Here is a 19,563-nt window from a genome sequence, read left to right as displayed (position 1 = left end):
GCCGCCATCGCACAGCCTCCCAGCGCCACAGGCTGAACAACGCCCCGCGCGAGGCATGCTGGGAGTTGTAGTCCCAAGCCGCTACCCTGCCCGCCCAGCTGCGAGGGGGCCCTGCGGCGCTCGAACTACAGCTCCCACGAGCCTCAGCGGCCAAAAGGCCGTTGATAGGCTTCAACGGTAACGACCGCCCTCGCCCCTGCCGCGCCCGCGCTCCCGTTCCTGCTCGGGGCTGTTGGAGGCGGCGGGGATCGGGCTGGGACGGCGTCTTTCCAGCACCTCGAGCTGCCCCTCGCTCCCGGGGCGGCCTTGCAGGTAGAAGCGGCTCGCTTTTTCCCCCAGCTCCCTCCCGTGTCGCCGCTCGCGGCCCTGGTGTCACCGAAATCACTGCGGGATCGCGGGTTCGCAGGCGTCTCCCCGAAGCCGCGGCGGGCGTCGTGTTTCACGCCGGGCCCCGGCGCCCCAAGGCGGCCTGGAAAACCTGGGAGGTTAACGGCCGGTTCCGCGCAGTATCCATTAACAGCTGCCGTGAAAAGTACGAGGAAGTTCCCGTTTAGTGAGCGGTCCGCAAGCCTCCCGGGGTGGGGCTTCCCGGGGGGGTGGGGCTCGGCTCGGGGGATGTTTGCTTTTGCAGCCGGTTCTTACGCCCTTTTAATCTTYAAGTAGCTGCAGTAGGCGAGGAGTGGAAGGGCAAACGGGCCAAGAGCACGCCTTGTCTTTCTGGCATTTTGCATTTTAGGTGTGCTCTGTCTTGTTGAGCTTCCCCCCTCCCCCCTCCAAAATTAGCGGTTTCCTTTAAACTCCAGTAGAAGGCACAGCATCACACACTAGAAACTCACGGTGCGTTGCAGGTTGCGACAATCTGGTTTTGCTCTTTACTCTCGTAGGCAAGTACAAAACTGTGCTYTAGGTTGTATGTACCCGTGGCAGCCCTTCCAACTGCCGAGTACTAGTTTTAATTTCAGCTCTCTCTTCTTTCTGTAATTCCACCTGGTTCTTTCTCCTAAACTTTAATTTTGCCAGTTATGAATATATTTTCTACATGATTGTCCTCAAGCTTGATTCTGCATTAGCAGTGTGAAGCTACTGTGATAGAAAAGGTGAGGATTTCTACCTATGCCTTTTTAAGGCACAGCATCACTATTAATTCCTTTGACATCTTTATTAGGAAAATATGGTAGAGGTTTGTTTTCAATATTTCTGCATGCTGAAGGCCTTACTGGACTCCAGATTATTCATGGACTACTTTGGATGATAAAAATTTCTCTTTGGCTCCCTCTGCATGCTAAAAATGTAATCTGTTGTTTGTGATAGTCCCAAGCTCACAGTTTGATCAGGAAGTGCAAGCTCACAATTCCTTTGAGGAAAATCGGACCTCAATGATCTCCACTGACACAAATTAAAATTGTAGGAATTAAGCCAGCAGTGATTGTCAACAGTTTTCCTTTACATAACTTCCTTATCTGGTGCTGCCCCAACACAGTTTCCAGTTTAAAGTGTCTATCAGCTGCTAATTAATTTTCAACATGCAGGTTCAATTGAACGGTCTATTATGATTTTGAAGTTTGAAAGTTTTACAGCTCAAAAAGACTAAAGCCAAAGGCTTTGCTAGAATTCCTTGAAAAGTTTGATTCTCCAGAAGAATAGAAAAGAGGCTAACATTCAGYGATAGCATTCAGCAACAGTGAAAGAGAATAAAATCCCCTTCACTCAAGGGAGAGAAAAGCTCCTGGGAGCAGACTCTGAACAGGTTTCAACTCAATTTCCTCTGCTCTGTAAGGTATTCCAAAGTTCACTTGCACTGTACAGTGGTAGTTTCCTCATTCTTCCAAGTTTGGAGAGGGTTTACTGTCCATAGCTGTGTGGTAGACTGTACTTGGCTTGGTTTGATTTATTTGACTGGGTCACAATTAGTGTTGCTGCCCCTTTAGGCTTTTTACAGTGTTTGAGGAATGAGTGTGTCCTAGCCCTTCCTATCTCACAACACCCGGTCTCTCCAGTTGTATCYCGCACTGTTGGGAAGCAGGAAAGCCCTTCAGGGAGGGGAGCTGCCTCAGCAGGTGAGTGTAGATGATTTGTGTTGCTTAAAATCTAAAGAGAGGAGTGGGATCAAGGGTCGTTTAATGCCTGTAGTGCTGGCAGTACAGAAGGGTAGGGGGGTTACTTTGCGAACAAACTCAGAGGAAATGAATCTGTCCTTCTCTCCAGTTTACACATTCCTTTCTGCTTGCTGGCTGATGTATGGTTTATTTACAGATCAGTTCTCTCAACAATTTTTTCGCAGTGAGCAGCATAATTTTCATAAGCAAAATGTAATATAAAATAACATTGTGGAGCTTTTATGCCACATGTGGCTACCGGTCTCAGGTGTTTCTGATGTTTCAAGGTGATATGGATGTACTGGCAGGACTGATGCTTGTAATAGCTTGTATTTATTTCATTGCCTTCTAATAATCTAATTGCTTAGGCTATGCAAATAGAATTCGTTATTTCCTGAGGAGACAACTTCTGATGAAACTTTGGCCGGAATCTGCTTTAGAGAGTGTATTGAGAAAACTAGTGCATGCAGAGGTCTAGGAGTAAAAAGGGAGGCAGTGCCCTGGTCCACTCTGTTATTATTAAGGGAAACCTTTGGCGATGGCACATTTGCCCTTATATATGCTCCAAATTTATGCATCTTATTTGTGATGAGATTCAAAATAAAGTTCATAAAAGCAGCTTACACCATGCCATAGAGCTTCTTAAAGTTATAGTTTCCCACAGAGCCAAATTACAAGAAGGCTGGCTTGTAAGATTTTTATTACCTCAGATACCACGGTATTTTGTGAAAACCTCTCAGTTAAAATATGGAAGAAGAGTTGTTTTTCCTGTGTGAGCAGAGCGTACTTTGATGCCAAAAAGATTGCTAATTCCAGACAACAAAAAACAAGAGTCACAAAATACACGTTTATAGTGCCTTCATGTGCCCTTTTGTTAGGCAGTGCCTGCCTGATCTAAATATATGTATTAGAATTACAGTGTCGCCAGTTCGCTCAGATGTATAGCGTAGTAGATGGTTTGGGCCTTTCCTACAGGTTGCCTTTCTGAGATCAAATTGTACAGCTATGTATAAAATCATGTCTGATGGTGCTGATTTTCCAGGCTTTCCTGAAACCCAAAATTCAAATGAATTATGTTGCTCTCTCCCTTAGACAAACTCCTTCCTATTCTTCAGCTCGTCACTTAGTTATTCCACAGTAGCTGGCAAGAGTATTGCTTTACTTTCTGCATTGAAAAATGATTTTACTTACATTCATTGAAAATCAAATATGCCATAGAGTAAGAAAATATGCTCAGTCCTCAATTGTAATCCCACCTCTAAATTACCGCAGGTTCATTTGTTTATCTGAAACTGTATCGTTTAAGGCTTAATCAGAATTTGCAGTGCATGTGGGATCTCTCATCAAGTTGGAGAAAGCTCATCTTTTTTCTTCTGAATGGCCTGCCCAAAAGAGAGAGCACTTAATGTCAGGCATTTTTGGCCAACACAAGAAGTACTTTCCTTTCACATCGTCTTTGCTTTTCGAGGAGCAATTTCTTATTTGTTTTGCCTTATCCTGTGGGTCCAGGATGAATTTGGAGAAGGCAAATATTCTGGATTGTCAGTTTTGTCCAGTCATCTCACAGTTAGAAATATTTTGCCTTAAGTCATGGTGAAAAATTTCTATCAGCAAGTAACTCTTCCAGAAATATGAAAAGTTAGAGTAAATACAAAGTCTTTACAAGTAACATTGATGCTAACCCTCTGTCTGAGATACAGACACAATGGTTAGCCAAAGAATTACCACTAAAAAGAATTTTCTGACTGAAATATTTTGTTTTACAGGCATACGTTCTCTTCATGCTCATTACTGTAGGGTGCATCTGCATTAGCAGTTTGGCTTGGAGCAGAAATAGTTTTAAGCCAAATCTTTTGGTTGTCACCAGTTGCCTTATGTTGATTAAGGTCTCAAAGTGGTTTTGAGATGTACAATCTGAATGCCTTTCAGAGAAAACTGAACTGAGCACTGTGCTTCAAATATGTCTAACAGGGACATAAGTGTGGGCCTAGGCGAAGGCCCTCTAGCTTGCACTTAGCACACATGCCACTCGAAGGCTCTCCTGTGACAGGCTGGGGAGCTCAAGGGATATAAAGAGCTCAGTGGTCATAAAGTGTTCTCGTTTACACTACAGTTCTTTTTATCATTCTCATCAGTTTTTAAAATAATAATAACTTTGCACACACAAGCAGCCAGGAAAATAGGTATATACTGAGGATACATTTTAATGACTTAAGCCAGACACTGTCTTTACATTTTGTTGTCATAAATTCTACTCCTGATTAAATAAAACTTTCCCAGCCTCCCATATCTTAGTGTAGTTTGTCACAAATAACACACAGCCAATTTTCATTGAGGTTGTTCTACAGGCATTGTAGGCGGACACTGCTAAGAAAAGAAGCTGTCCACCTACATCCATCCCTCCCCTGACTACTCGCTTCCACTCCCATGTTCCTATGTAAGTCTTTGCCCTAGGCCACAGGGTGAATTAAATCAGAAAACAGATCTGAATTAAAACTAACCTCTTGCTTTGTTGTTTTTTGCTCTGTTGGGTTTAATCTGGATCATTTTTGGAAAGTTCTTTTTGAATGTTGTTTTTCTGTGTTTACAGATTATATACATCTATGAGTGGAAACATGAGAAACAGTTTACGTTCTTGAAAAAGAGAGTTGTTTTATAGTAGTATTGTCTGAAAGGGGAACAGAAAGATTGTTCTAGTCTAAAATAAAATAATTCCACATTACTAACAATGGGTATTAGCAGCAAGAAATCCAGATATGAGTTTGACAATTAGTTCATGCCATGCCTTTACTGAAAACGTAGGTCACACTAAATTTTCCACATGATTTAAGAAAATGAATAAAACTGATTAAGAACTATTCTCGGTGGATTTGATTACCATGCTAATAAAATGGATTTTGTTTTGATATTTTCTAGAGTTGAAAAGAGTATATTTGGTGGGAGATTACTTAGATGGATAATAGGAATGAAAGTTTTTTGAGCCAAAAAAACTATTTCCTTTTTTAACAGGAGGGCGATGACAATCTTTTCAAACTGTGTGTTTTTTTTAAAACTGAAGCACTTGCCTATTCAGGAGAAGAATAGGCTGAAAACATGCATTAAAGAAAACGGTGGAGTAATTCATTTTGTGCTTGATCACAAGGTATGTTTCAGATTTATTTCTGAGATCTCTGTAGGAAAATATCAAATACTGTTAAGTGTTGTAGAGTGTTAGTCTTACCTCTTCTACAGAAGTTGTAAGAACTGTAGAGATTATTTCTCTGTTTAATATTTCAGTAACAATAATTGTGTTTACATTTTTAATGCATCTGGCTCTGTAGTTTTGAAATTTCACATAAAAAATTAAGAGCAATACTCTCTCTCCACAAAAGAACCAGGAAGTTTCTTTCCTGGTTAAAACTGCCATGCTGTTTTTCTTCTCTCATCATCAGGTAGGGAAAACGCTGAATAAGGAGATGCATCGTGAATTGGGCTTTAGTTATGTTATTGTTTGTATTAATGAAAGCATTTGATTGCTGAGTGAAAATAGATGACTGTGATATTGCAGCTTTTTATTTTAAATCCAGTTTTATATTTTAAATATATATAGAACATGCAACATGGCTAAATCAAGGAGCCTGCTTGCATGATGTGTGCAACAACAAAACCAGTGGGCTACATTTATATTAGTATATTAAACATGACTAGGAATGTTTCCAGGGACTGTGGCCATGTCTGTGCCTGTAGTATGGCTTGGCCCACATCTGTGCTAGTGAACTCTCTTGGTCCTTGGGACCGAGTGGTCTCATCCAAACTGCCTGTTGGGAATGGTCACGGTGATGTCCTGTCTTCCAAAGCCCACTGGGAACTGGGGGGATGCACATTGGTGGAGGTCAGAAGTATGCCAAGGACTATGCCAGTGCCTTAACAATATAGATATTCGCATGCCAGTGACAGGAAATGGATTATGTAACTTATTAGTGAAGGTATTGCATAAAGATACGCCACATCTTTTTACTTCTGGCACTTGAAAGTGACATTTATTTTTTTCCCCCATAACTCATATATTATGGCAAGCTCGTCTATATTGTCATATTAGAGTGCTTACTTCTGATCCCCCTGGGGGAGAAGGTAGTGCATTATGTTATGATTTTATTTCTTGTTTTGCCTAGGTTTTGTTTGTTTTTTTAGTTTCAAGAAAAATATGATTAAGTGAGCTAACTTCTCCCTCTCACTTATGTGCAGTTTTTCCTAATATAACATTAAACATGTTACTTTAGAGCCTGCTGTTGTACATAGAGCTTCCATGGATGATTATTATGTTACAAACAGCAAAAACTGTAGATGCTGTCCTCAAGAGTCTACAGTTTAAATTGTGCGTAACATAAGGAATTGACATTGAACAAAAGAAAAGGAATGTGTGAAGAAAAGGAATATTGTAGGTGCATCATCACCTTACTCAGAACACAGCTGTTTCCTGACAACTCTGACAATGCACATCTGTTTAGGAGAGAAAGTGAAAAATAACATACCCGTTTTAGGGAGAGTATTTTTGTTTTGCGCCGTAAATCCAGGATCTTCTGAGTTGTTTTGACGCATCACTGTGCTATGGCTCTGGTGGTGTAAAGAACTATGGGCTGGACAATAAATAAGGTTCTCATTCATCCCTTCAGACTGCTGACCTGTAAATATGAGCTGGGGAAAAAGAAGAGTCAAGGAAATTCCCTCATTAAAAAAATGGACTTGGAAACAAAAATGCTAAAAAAATGAATTCCTGAATATAGCAAGTGAATTAAGAGATAATGAAGTACAAACATGCCTTAATTGAAACATGTATCTCGAAAAATATTTATAAATACAGTGCAAAGTTAGAATTTCAGTACCTAGAAATTGTGAACTCTGAGATACTGAAAACCACTAACAAGTGGCTGGCCTGTTCGGAATGGACCTTACCCAAGCTTTTAAAAATTAAATTATGATTAAGCAAGCATTTCATCCTATCTCCAGGTGGGAATCTCAGAATAAATCTGGGTTTAGTGCTGAGAAACACTGTATCAGGGAAGAACTCTCCCCCCCCCCAAAAGCTGTATTTTGTTATATATGACAAATGAAAGTACATGCATTTATTATCTTGTTTTCAAGTAAAATAGATCTAATATCATTCTAATGACCTTGCATTGATCTGGATCAGTCAGTTTTTGTATGCTTAGTTTTAACTGCTGGAGGTGCAAAATTTACTGCTTCTTACTTATGACCATTTTATATGAATTGACTTCTCTTAACATCTCTATTTTGACCTGTGAGGAAAGCTTTAACTTACAACATGTATATGATTCCAGTAAAACAGTATAAGATCCTTTATGAGTCTACYAAAACATATTACCATTATTTAGCCCTCTTCCGCATTTTTTTGTACATTCTTCCTCCTTACCCTTTGAGGTAAGAGAGGTCTGGGTTTGGCCTGGGTTTGTACCATGTTTGCCACAGTAGAGCCTGGCCCGTTATTGGCCCCCCTGTGTGCTGCTGAGAGCTCTACAGAACGTGAGGCAGCTGGTCACCCTCGTATCTCTGTAGTCGCTGTAGAGAGATTAACTCACTCTGAAGTTGTCCTTACTTTAGCTGGACTGAATTGTGGACAACTGAAGGAGTCTTGCTCTCTCTGTTGACAGTGGAGGAAGAGAAGTACTGCTATGTTCCTAAATTAGATGTTTCAATTAAAATATGGCCCCAAAAGGTTGTGTATTTTTTAAATGTTTCGTTTGGACTCTAGGGTTTTACCAGGATGAATTACAAATAAACGTTATTTGTGTTAATAGTGTAGTTATGTGTGCATAACAACTGTATTTGTAACTTGTCTTTTAGTGTACACATGTTGTTGTGGATACTGTCAATGTCCTCAGCTCCCATCATCTAAAAATTATTCGGAAGTATCAGCTCCCTGTTGTATGTGTAGATTTCATATGGAAATCAGTTGAAAAGGGGAAACTTCTACAAATTGATGCCTATGAGGATAACAAATTACAAGACAACACTTTTAACCAAAAGCTAGATAGTCATGGTAAGTTTGTTTAGTGACATGATTTATTCATATATCAATTATTTTGGAACAGAATGTTTTAGAAGGTGAATATATAGAATTAGCTTTTAAGAAATCAGCAACCCCATATACTGACAACAAAATTGATATAAATAAGAAATTTTCTGAAAATAAATTATTGTCCTGAAAATTATTAATGTTTTAATTCTTGTCTTTTTCTAGTAACTGTCCTTTTTATTTCTGTTTACTTTTGCATCTCTTAATGGAATGCCATCTCTTGAGTTTCATGGGGTGCTAGCCTTTCCTTTAAGTATTTCAAAAAGTAATTCCTTTTGACACAAAACACTGTACTTTATGGACGTGCTCACATCATGAATCGGTACAACTTTCTGAACTAAATAGAACACTGAGAATCAAGAACCCAGCACTGGGTTACTGTTAGACAAATATGGTTTTGCACAGTAGAGGCCATGGGCATGCATGGCTGAAACGGGGTGGTTCCTTTTTCTAGCAGTCCTAAACAGTTTTAAGCTAAAAGTGAAGCTGCCTCCATAGGCCATATCTAGAAAAGTTTGGGGGGGGGGGTTGTTTTTAAAGCAAAACAAAACAAAAAACTAGCTGTGGATTGTTCCCTGGCACTGGGGCCAAGTGGCACAGAGCAGGTTTCAGCTACATGCCCAAATTTTCTCCTCTCCCTATCACAAAAGTCAGGGTGACTGCATACAGAGTGCCTGGGGAGAATAGGCTCTGGCATTGCCTGTGGAAGTAGTATTTGACAAGGAGCAAACCTCCAGGAAGCACTCCAACAGCAAAGCAGCTGGGGCAGTTACCCTCCAGTGGTTGACTCCATGTTCTGCCCAGTTTTATGTCTGAATAAAATGTGGCCTCAGTAGCTGTTAACTTGTTTGAACATGTAAAATATTTATGAAGATCAAGTAGCTGTGTTGGCCCTTTAAAAAAAAAAACAAAAAACCTATTCATATGTTAAATCAAAGAAACCAGATGTTATGCCAAGTAAATAAAGATTTTGACTGCAGGTATAGAAGACTTCTCATCTTCTGAGAATAAAAATGCTACTGAGAAAAATGAAAACAATGACTTCAATCCTATTATTACTGAAGAAAGTGGCAGCAGAATTGAGTCCGAAGTGGGGACTCCTAGGTAAAATAAGATAAAATTAAAGGTGTATTTTGATTTATCTATGTTGATATTTCTGTAAAAGAACAAAAATCCCCTTTGGAATCTGTTTCAGTGACTTATGGAGATGGTTCGTTATCTTAAGAATACTATAGTGGAGGAAAAAGTTATCCTTTCTCCATTTTCTGTACTCTGTGTGTATGAATTTATACCAGCTTCTGATTTATTTTCCCTTTGAATCTGACTGTGGAAAATGATTTTGCATTTTTCCATTTCAGTGTACACCCACGGTGCAGATCCCTAGTATGTGCAGAGCTTCTACCAACTCAGCAGGCAGTAGGCATTGCTCAAGCTTCCTGGATTAATGATTGGAGCATTGTTTATGATCACAGTTTTTTTTCTTTTGGTGGTTCATCATCTTTGCAGTCCAGTTTGGTTCATTATTTTTAGAAGTGCGGAGCACATATCTCTCCCACTAAACTCCTAGGAGAGCTGAAAATCAGGATCATTGAGACTGCTCTTACCTAAYAGGAAAAGAGTATTGTTATAACTTATTTATTATTGAATTAAAGGAACAAAATGAGCTCCAACACTGATGTATGTTTTTTTAAATGTATTAATAAAATGCAGCTTTTGCTTTCAGAGACTGCTGTCAGGGATAGGATAGGTGTTTAATTATTCTCTGGGAATATATATACTAGAAGGTGTACTTACTTCATTTAAAAGTCCTGATGCTGAAGGACCCAACTACAAGTGTRTATCCTAATATAAAAGTCAGGAATGAAAGAGGGATTAGCCTAGGACAGCACAGCTAGCTGACCAAAACTAGAAGCATCTGTTAGAAAATTAATATGCAATCAGGCTATGAAAATCTATTAATTTTGTTGCTTCCATAGTTTTTCCAGAGGATGAAGATTGAAATGTAGTCTTCATCTTCAGGTTCACACTAGATGGTTTGGCTTACTAGTGCAAGTCAGGAGCTTGTCTGGGTGGGATTTTATTTCTCAAAGCTTTTTGTTGTTGTTATTTTGTTGCTGAAAATATATTTATCTTCCTATATTAGTTCTTACTTTAGTGTGATGCTGCAGCTTATGACAGTACTGTTTTTATTGATGATGGGTGCTTTTAAATGTTAAAGGAAACTAATTGCTCTGATTCCAGATTTTACACAGAAAATGATCAAGATATTCCTTTTTTTCCTCAAGATTTTGAAGTTGCAAAATACAATGTCCTTGAAAAAGTAAGCCTTTCTCTTACTGTGAAAAAATGTAGGAGAATGTAGGAGGATCAGTAGATGAATAAAAGGTTTGCAGTTTTATACGCATCAACAACTCTTTTATGTTACCATGTACCTCAATGCAAAGAGAAGTATTGAAAAGTACTTTAATATTATGTCTTTCAGTGCAGCCTAATTCAACCCAAACAAAACTCTTCTGTTTACTGTCATGTTCTAATGAAAGCATTACGGTAGAATAATACATATATGCTTCTGACAATGTATGTTGTTATCATGGCTGTTATATTTAAATTACATTTAATACCTAAAACATTTTTATTAAAAAGAAAACTATCAAAACACAATAATAGATGAAACTATATAGCAATCAGTACAGTGAGGCCTGAGAGGAGTTTCTGCTTATTATTGTGATACAAATAATGAATAATTTTGCTTGTTTTCATAGCTAGTCATAGAGTGTGGTGGTTCTGAATGGGTGGAAAATGAGTAGAGTGAGGGGAAATATATGGTGCAGCATTATGTGAACGCAATACTGAAACAATAAACGGGGGGGGGGGGGCTTTATTTATCTCTCCATTCAGATTTACTCCAAGGAGAGAAAAGATGTTGTAGTTATTGAATTACAGTGTTCCAAAGAACATTATGAGTTTCCATTTCGAGTGTGTGCGCACTTTAGTGCATCAAATGGATCCAAGGTATGAGCCACTCATTGACATTAGGTGTTTGTTTCTTTATGCACGTTGAACACACCTGTCCCAGAGCTCCAGATACGTTTCATTCTTATTTGTAGTCTCTTTCTTACTTACAGATAACAGGAAGTCATTCTGCTAGCTTTATCATAATAAATTTGATTCAAAGTTAACTTCTCTATGTATGTCTACAGCACTCTCAGAAGAGCTGGTTTAGTACTAGGCAGCAGTACAGCATGGTTCCGAATGTACCTGCTTTCATATACATGTTTGTGGTAATATCTAAACTGTATAATGGCATACTTAAGGGCTAAAATGCTATAGAGAATAATATTCTGGACATACTTTTGACAGCAAGGCTGTTCTTGAGGGCAGCCTAAACATATTTCTCTGAATACGAGTTATGTGTGCAATCTGGTATAGCACAATACCAGTCAGTGTCATTGTGACAATGTTAGGTTCAAGTCAAAGGAGCTGAATCAGGGATGAATTTGGACAAGAAATCTTGATTTATAGTTTTGAATCATTTATTTATCAGTTCTAGCTCAGTTGGTAGAACAGGTTCTTCTAAATGCATGCTGGAATAAATTATCTTGTCACTATGGGGTTTGTGAGTAGAGCCTTGTGCTTGTTCTTCTTGTCCCACAAACCCTCACAAAAGCACTGCCTTACTGGAAGCCTGTTAAATAAAAACCCAGAAGTTAAGTGTGGATTTGTCAGCTGTTAGAGCAGTGGGCTGTAAAATTAACTCTGTACATCTCCGTATAGTTTCTCTGACTAATTTTATACTCTTAAATTACAGAACAATAAACAATTCATAATAACTAAGACTGCTGAAGAAATTAGAGAAAACTATGAGGCTTTCATTGCAGACCTGAAGAGCCAGAATTTCCTGTTAAGAGAAACTTTTCCACCCAAAGCAGAATCTTTAGCTTCTACAAAACTGCAAAAGGCTAGTACAACTTCCATGTTTACGCTTTTTTGTCCTTCATTATTTATTTTTGTTTTCAGCTTTCTGAATGTGGTAAACATCGTCTTGATTGCAGTGATATAATCATAAGTTAAAGGAAACTTTGTGTGTAAAAGTTTTGGGGTTTGGTTTTTTGAATATTGAGTGAATGCTGCACATGTGTAACCACATTAAAAGCATATAAAGTCATTTTCATTATAGCATATATTCTCAGTAGGCACATTATCAAAATGAATGTGATGCCTAAACAGCGATGTTCTAATATAGCAACCGGAACTGTTGTGTCATGTGTAACTTAGACTGTCATAATTATTTCGCATGCATGCAAGGCTTCACAGGCTTGATGCAGATCTTACTGAAATCAGTACCAGGACTCCCACCAATATACTTCTGGTCCCAGAAGTATATTTCAGACAACATTTTACTGCTATTTAAATTAGTTGTAGTGTCACAAAAAGTAAATGAGAAAAACCTTTCTCACTATAAGCTACCTACTTCTCTTCTACCACAGTTAACTTGCATTTTAGATCACAACTGGCACCTAGATTATATCCAGCCTACATACCTCCTCTAGTGATCTCAGAAGCCATGTGGTAGATGCCATATAGACAAGTAATGTAGAGTGTCCAAACTGGTATGATAACTAGTGGAAATGTCAAGTTTAATGTTAGCTGCTGGGGTTGAAGAACAGTGAGAAAAAAACGAAGTGTTCAACTGAAAGTGTTCCTCAAATACACATGAGAAAATCTGTGTTTTCACAACTCTTTTGGATGTATGGACTGCACTGATTTTCATGGCCTTTCTATTGTCCTGTAGCTTTGCTGCTTCAATTTTTATTTTCACAAAAGGAATATCTTTCCCACCGGGGCTTTCTGAACTAGAGATACAACAGTCATCTATTACAGATGGTACAAAAGAATGGCCATTTGAATCCATCTGTTCTATTACCAGCTGTGCAAAAAAGGAAATGGTTGAGATCTGTAGACTGCTATGTTTGTACCCCTGATACTACAGGGTACTGATAAAGATACCTCAAGCAAATCAACTTCTATCTTCTCCCAGACGTTACATCTCAGCTTTCAAGCAGGCCATGGTCACCTGCCTCTCATGCTCTCCACTCAGAAGACAAATCTTCCCCTTAAGTTGATGGGACTGAAGAAATCGTACTAAACCTGAATGTGTATTGTGTACTGTATTGCTTATAGGAGAGTTTGTTTATCTGAGCAAGAACTTAAGGGACTTGCATCTTTGTCTTTTCACTGAATTGTGTTTGTTTTACTACAGTTACTTCTAGAAGAAGCCATAAATTCAAGTGCTTTATGTCAGGAAGTTAGCGATTTTGTGGAATTGATCTGGGCAGAAGCTCTTGGTCACCTGGATAGTTTACTACTTGAACCAGTAAAAAACATAAGCCTCAATGATGTAAGTTAATTCTTGTTATTCTGCGGGAACGAATAGATAAAAACTACTATAAGTAAGTTTCTTTTTTTTTCCCAGCAAACAAATACGTTGTTTCACATATTGGGATTGGAATTACACTTGATAATACTGTACTTAAGCATATCCATGCTTCAGAAATTTTGATATCAAATTTTGAGAATTACAACACTGAAAACATGCAGTACTCCCTAGAGCAGATGGTTGTCTTTTCCATTTTATAGTGATTTACACAATCCTTATGGAAGGAACCCTTCTGTGAGGTAAATTGAGGCACGTAAGAAGACAGTCCTTTATTTTCGTATGCTAGAAGTGTGCATAAATAGTAGGTTATTGTCCCCTGCCAATATGTTTCAATCATACTTCAGCCAGACATTATCTAGTAATGGAAAAATAGTTCTAATTATAGTCCATGTTTGTATTATCAGATGAGACATGTAATTAACACATGGCTACTTTTGAAGGCCTTTATATATTACAGCTGTTATTGAGACTAACTGCCTATCCACCCCTCTGTAACTCTAGGGTTCATTTAATCACACTTTTCCACATACTTCAGTAGTTTTGCTTTGCTCCCTAGGTGCCTAAGAGGTTAACATTTATTCATATGATTAAAGCCTGGCTGTTTAAGAAGGCACTTTTGCTCATCTCTGTCACCACTGAAGGCAAAGTTAGTTGGAGAATATGTTGGTTTTAAATTGGAAGAGCTTTGCCAATAAAAGTTTCTCAATTCTGGAATGTCCTTGCCCTTATCTTATTACATAAAACTCAGTTTTGATGTTCTTCAGCAGCAGATGTATGGTAGGAGAATATGCCTTTAACTTTTTGAAGTGGAATATACATTTGCCTAGGCATTGGTGAGTAAGCAGTACATTAGGAATATTTTGTGTACTCAGAGATAGTAATGAGTGCATTTCATAAATCAGCAAAGACAAAAATGAAATGCTTTTTGTGGTAAATGCTTTTTATGAGATGCAATTGTTTGGATATGAAGATTCCTAACATGTTTCAGATAGGTGAACAAACCAAATTTGATAGTGTTCAATCATTGATAGCTTTTGCAAGAGCCGAATCATGGACCTAAAAGATTCTGTATTCCAAAGCACATACCTATAAGGATATGATAAAACTGTTTTCACTAACTTTTCCCACTAATAATTAATTTTAAGAGAAATAACTTTTGTCCAGGAAGAAAAAAATCTCTTGATTTTTGAAACACAATAATTAAGTGAATTCCCGTTCAGTTAGATTAACTCTCCATCCTTTTTCCAAAGGCTTTTGCAAGACAGAGACCAGCCTTGGGTCAATATTGGAACTGCAGTAAGACTTTGTTATGCAGCCTCTAATATCAACATTTTACTGCCTGTTGCCTATGGTTCATGTAAAGTAAAGCCACTTTGCCTTTTCCCTCCTGCCCTGAGAAGATCAAATAACATGAGTATTCTGTGAAAAATTTCCATTTGAGAGGCAGTGTACAAATAAAAGCAAATTTATGTCCTGTCTGTCTGGACAAAGTATTTAATGAATCATTACTTTCTTGTGATCTAGAGGCTGCATGTTATAAACAGGACTTCTGCTCTGCTTTATGTATTTTAGGATAAATTAGTGCACTTAGAAATTTCATAAGAAACGTATTAAACTAATTTCTGTCATTATTTCATCAATGCATTAGAGCTGACAATGTGAATCAGCAAGAAGTTAAAGAGCATTATCTTTCGATCTAATTCATATTCTGTATTATTTTATGGAGGTTATTTTACTGGCTCTTAGCTCTACTGAGGTGCTTTGCAAGTAGTCAAGTATAAGGACAGAATAATATCCAAGTTTTAAATTTCATATCCTAGTATAGAAAAATATTTTGTCGATATTGCACTAACAAAAAGTTGAAGTGGAATTTCAATGTGGAATTAAATGATCCATTTTCAATATTTATTTTTTTGTGCTTTTTCTGCAATTTTGTGATGGTTTCCAGTTTAATGATCTCTTCTTTTATAGGTGAGCAAAGCAGAAGGTATCTTACTCCAGATAAAGAATGCACTGGATGAGGGAGCAAATGAGGTGGCACTGCAAGTGATGATAAAGGAATTTTATCAAGTTATACGTCACAAAACTGGAATAGACTATAATGTTTCCAAAAAGCTGTTATCTAGTAAACAGGACCTTTGTCAGGTAACTTTTCCAGATTGCTAGTAATTCCTGATCTGCACTGTGCTGTATCAGTTTTAAATGTGCTCACTAGATAAGTTGACTGGGTATTTTGTGCAGCCAGTCACAGACAGTATTAGTTTAAAAAATTAATTTATTGAGATCTCTTGCGTAGAGTAACGCTCTTGGTGGGGAATTGAACCTGTTGAACAGGAAGACCAGTCAAGGTATGGATGCTGACAGGCGTCTCCTTTGCAATTTCTGTGATGGCATCTTCAGCTGGATCAACTGAGATTCACAAAACTTTTTCTGGTGAATTCTTATAATCCAGCTGGCCTTAGTAACCACTCCAGCATACACATAATCAGTTTCTATTGATCATCTTAAATTAATACAGAACATATCTTAACTCTTTTATTAGTGCACAGAAGACTGTTCTGTGTGATCTCTACTACATATGCAGGAACAGTTTCAAGAAGCTGTTTAAAATTATCTACCTATGTACAGTTTGGTCAGTTCCTACATCTACAGCACAAAATGGGGGGGAGAGGGTGTGTAGTCTGCCAGACTGCCTGGATTCTCTGTGCAAGAAGCTAATCAGCACATCTAAACATACAAATAGTGTTTTGTCAGTTGGTGTAAGGCCAGCTGTCCTGCCTAGGAAAATCTCCCACCACCACTCCCCCTTAGGTCTCCTGTGTTAATGAGTTCATTTTTAAGCTGGCTAGGAGTTCAGGCAGACAGGAGTTCAGTTGCCCTGTTGCAAATCAGTCCTCCGTCTCATCTTCGCAGAGTGGCTGGGAAATTCTCAGGCTGCCCAGGGAGCAGGTGCTGACGGGTGCAGAGCGTGCGCGCAGGCAGAGCCCTGACACCCAGCAGCTGTCGGGGAGCAGCAAGGGCAGGCGAGCCAGGAGGGAAGGTGAGGAAGGCCAGGACAGTTACCTCACCAGCAAGGGCACAGGCCCGCAGTACCAAACAAGAAGAGCAGAGCAGGTGACGGTGACTGCCGGTGGCAGTAACCAGGGGCAGACAGCAGTCCAGATCACCTCATCATTATGGCCTTGTCTGGCAGGCCCAAGGTCAAGCCAGGAAGTCAAGTCCACAGGATCAGTCAGAACTGGGGAAGTACCAGGCCAGGTGCAGACATATCTGCAACATAGCTCAGCCAGAGACCAAGGACAAGAGCTGGAGCTTAAAGGCAGCTCCTGAGTAAAGGTAGGTCATGCCCCTGCTGGGGCTTCTCACAGCTTTTTCAAGGCCTTACAGCTGTACTGTCAAAGCTGGCCCCGAGCCCAGGCAACTAGACCCTCGGGTGAAGTGAGATGCACTCAGGGCCCTGTCAGCTATATCACACTTGTAACTGTAGAACAAACTTGAATTTCTTCCTTGTATCACAATTATAATGTAAATTGCATAGATTGTGCTAGAGATCCCTCTTTGTTTTTGCAAAGGATACCCAAAGGTCAGTCTTTGAGTTACAAAATACAAAGGGGGAAAGGTAAAGAGAGGGAGGCTTCCTACTGGGGTAAAAAAGTAAATGTTAATAGTGTCTTTAATCTGGAAGTATTCCTGATATCAGAAATTATTATGTCTCGTACACCTTTCCCATGACTTAGTGAAATGTAGTATTAAAATTTTATTAACTGTCCTCTTTTTTCCTGGTCTGTGAAAATTACATGAATGCGTTGTTCTATTGCCCTAACTAGATAGTGGCACCAGTGACAATATATGACGGATTCTAATAAGTAAGGGTTGCCTTGCAAGCGAAATGAAAACAATAGCCGACCATGAATTCTGGTTTGTGGAGCTTTTATGAGCAGGCTCCATCAGGAACTTGATTTGGAGTTGTACAAAAGCAGTCTAACTATTTCTCGTATTCCTTTTTCTTCTGATTTGTTTTTATGGGATGCAATAGCCGTTTTGGTCTTGTTCCTTACTATATCTGACAAGTGAAAATGTTCTTTTGCATATTCCACTTCAGTGATATTACAGTGTAACTTTATATAATTCAGTCTCAGTTTTGTGTTCAGCCTGAGTGTTTCCTTAATTAAAAATGTACCAAGTATTCGTTTGCAACAGAATTCACTGAAAAAAGTTAATGTTTATTATTCATTCATATGTGTTAATCATGCAACAATTGTAATTTCTGTCATTATTTTCTAGCTAATCCGAGACATGCTTAATATACGTGAAACAAATATGTCATGCCCAAACCCATCATCTTTGGCCAAATACCAGGCTCTAAGGTGCAAGATTGAAGCTGTTGACTCAGAGAGTTATGAATTTCTCAGTGTTAAAGAACAACTGTTAAAAAACAATCACAAGTGAGTGTTTAGTAGTTATACAATGATTCTATACCATTCAAGGGACAGTGCACGATATACCTCTAAAATGGACTGAATTATCAGGTTTTGTTACGGTGCAGCGTTGATTGATGTGAATATGATGTTCTCTCTAGAGCTAATGGGATTGCAGAACAGACATATTTACCATAACCTATACTAGAACCAAATGGAAGTAAATTCAGAAAACTGAAAATAATGACATTGTTCAGTTTTTAATTTTGAAAAGCTGTCTATTTATAGAAGCTAGTGAAATAGGATATATAGGCTTTAGGCTTGTTTTCTCTGCTTTTCAGTGTTTATTTTCAGGTATTTTATAGTATAACTTTCTGCTGAGTTAAAACAAAACAAATTTTCTGTGTGTTATTAGAAGACACTGATGATGGGGGGAGTACTTGGTCATCTCTTGAATATTTACAGAACTTCCTGTTCCTTTTGAAATAGTTTTCAGTTGTGTAAACATTATATATTTTTGGAAAGTTATTCTGCAGATTTGCCTGTGATTTTATTTAATGTTCTTGACCTTGACTTTTAACTGGGTTATAACTGACCTCTGTCTTTTTTAAGTAATTAAAAATGGGTAAATATGGTGAAATAAGGTTAAAGGGATGGTTTAAGAGATTAATGGTTCTAGAAATGAAATAATCAATGACTAGATCTTAATACAGAGAAGAATGATATGGCCCTCAGTTACACACTTATATAGTCACTTCAGGTTTGTTCCTACTGAGTAGTTACATTGTTAAACAACTTGGACCTTTGCTCAGGCCTAAACCTACCTCGAAAATACTGGTTACTAACCAGTTGCACTCAAATGTGTATTGATCAAGTATGGAAAGAGCACTGTGCTTGGAATGTGAAAACTTCTGTTTGGCTTCAGGAAAGTTCAGTAGTTGTGAGCAGTTGATGACATTTTGTTTATACTTAAGGCATTTAAAATTAATACAACAATAGTTTGTGACTCAGTTCCATCTTCTGGTTCTTTCTTTGACAGAACCAAATGAATAAACTTTTTGTGAACTAGCTGTCATCCGAACTACTCTTTGTGCATAGCGGTTACCTATCTTAGCTAACTTAGGTCTTGAGACTATACTATGTACCATATAAGTCATCCAACTAATAAGCACAGGATTTTCCCAGAAAGTTTTGACTTTACTTTTAAACAGGATATAAAAAAGCATAATTACATTGCAAGAACTGGAGCATATTTAGTCCCTTTCAGTCTCTGTATTTGCAATTCTATTTTTTGTCACAAAACAATTGTTTTGGGGGGAAAAAAAATTCAACTGCAGTAGAAATGTATTGAAGGATCAGTGTCTAAGTAGTTTCAAAAAAAAAAAAACCTTTATATAGCAGCTTCATAAATTAGGACATAAAATATCTACAATCCTTAACAGAAGCCACACAGTTTGAGTAAAGTATTCAAGAATACAGAAAAGTGCAAGTCCTATTTACCAATATTATTTTAGCACTTAGGAACTCAAGTCTGACTGA

The 19,563-nt window shown here is 38.3% G+C and overlaps 2 protein-coding genes across 10 annotated transcripts in view; one reads left to right on the top strand and one right to left on the bottom strand.

Moving 5' to 3' along the window:
* Nucleotides 1-19,563, bottom strand: part of PSPC1 (paraspeckle component 1) — a 592,911-nt gene that overhangs the window by 444,862 nt on the left and 128,486 nt on the right. The window lies entirely within an intron of this gene.
* Nucleotides 181-19,563, top strand: part of PARP4 (poly(ADP-ribose) polymerase family member 4) — a 52,034-nt gene continuing 32,651 nt past the window's right edge. For 2 of the 8 annotated variants that reach the window (XM_026070506.1, XM_026070504.1), the window contains exons 1-10: nt 181-312; nt 5,106-5,238; nt 7,938-8,133; nt 9,150-9,273; nt 10,411-10,489; nt 11,068-11,181; nt 11,978-12,127; nt 13,430-13,567; nt 15,578-15,751; nt 17,891-18,051. In XM_026070506.1, coding sequence (XP_025926291.1) covers nt 5,113-5,238; nt 7,938-8,133; nt 9,150-9,273; nt 10,411-10,489; nt 11,068-11,181; nt 11,978-12,127; nt 13,430-13,567; nt 15,578-15,751; nt 17,891-18,051 — 1,262 coding nt within the window. In that variant the 5' untranslated portion in view covers nt 181-312; nt 5,106-5,112. Of the gene's footprint in view, nt 313-1,073; nt 1,098-1,928; nt 2,058-5,105; nt 5,239-7,937; nt 8,134-9,149; nt 9,274-9,527; nt 10,490-11,067; nt 11,182-11,977; nt 12,128-13,429; nt 13,568-15,577; nt 15,752-17,890; nt 18,052-19,563 lie in introns of those variants that run through there. The other 6 variants (XM_026070502.1, XM_026070501.1, XM_026070500.1 and 3 more) reach the window with 6 other exon arrangements.

This window comes from Apteryx rowi, unplaced genomic scaffold (assembly GCF_003343035.1).
Source record: "Apteryx rowi isolate R43461 unplaced genomic scaffold, aptRow1 scaffold_311, whole genome shotgun sequence".
Taxonomy (NCBI): domain Eukaryota; kingdom Metazoa; phylum Chordata; class Aves; order Apterygiformes; family Apterygidae; genus Apteryx; species Apteryx rowi.
The sequence above is the reverse complement of the archived record's forward strand: the minus strand, read 5'-3'. Positions and strand labels throughout refer to the sequence as shown.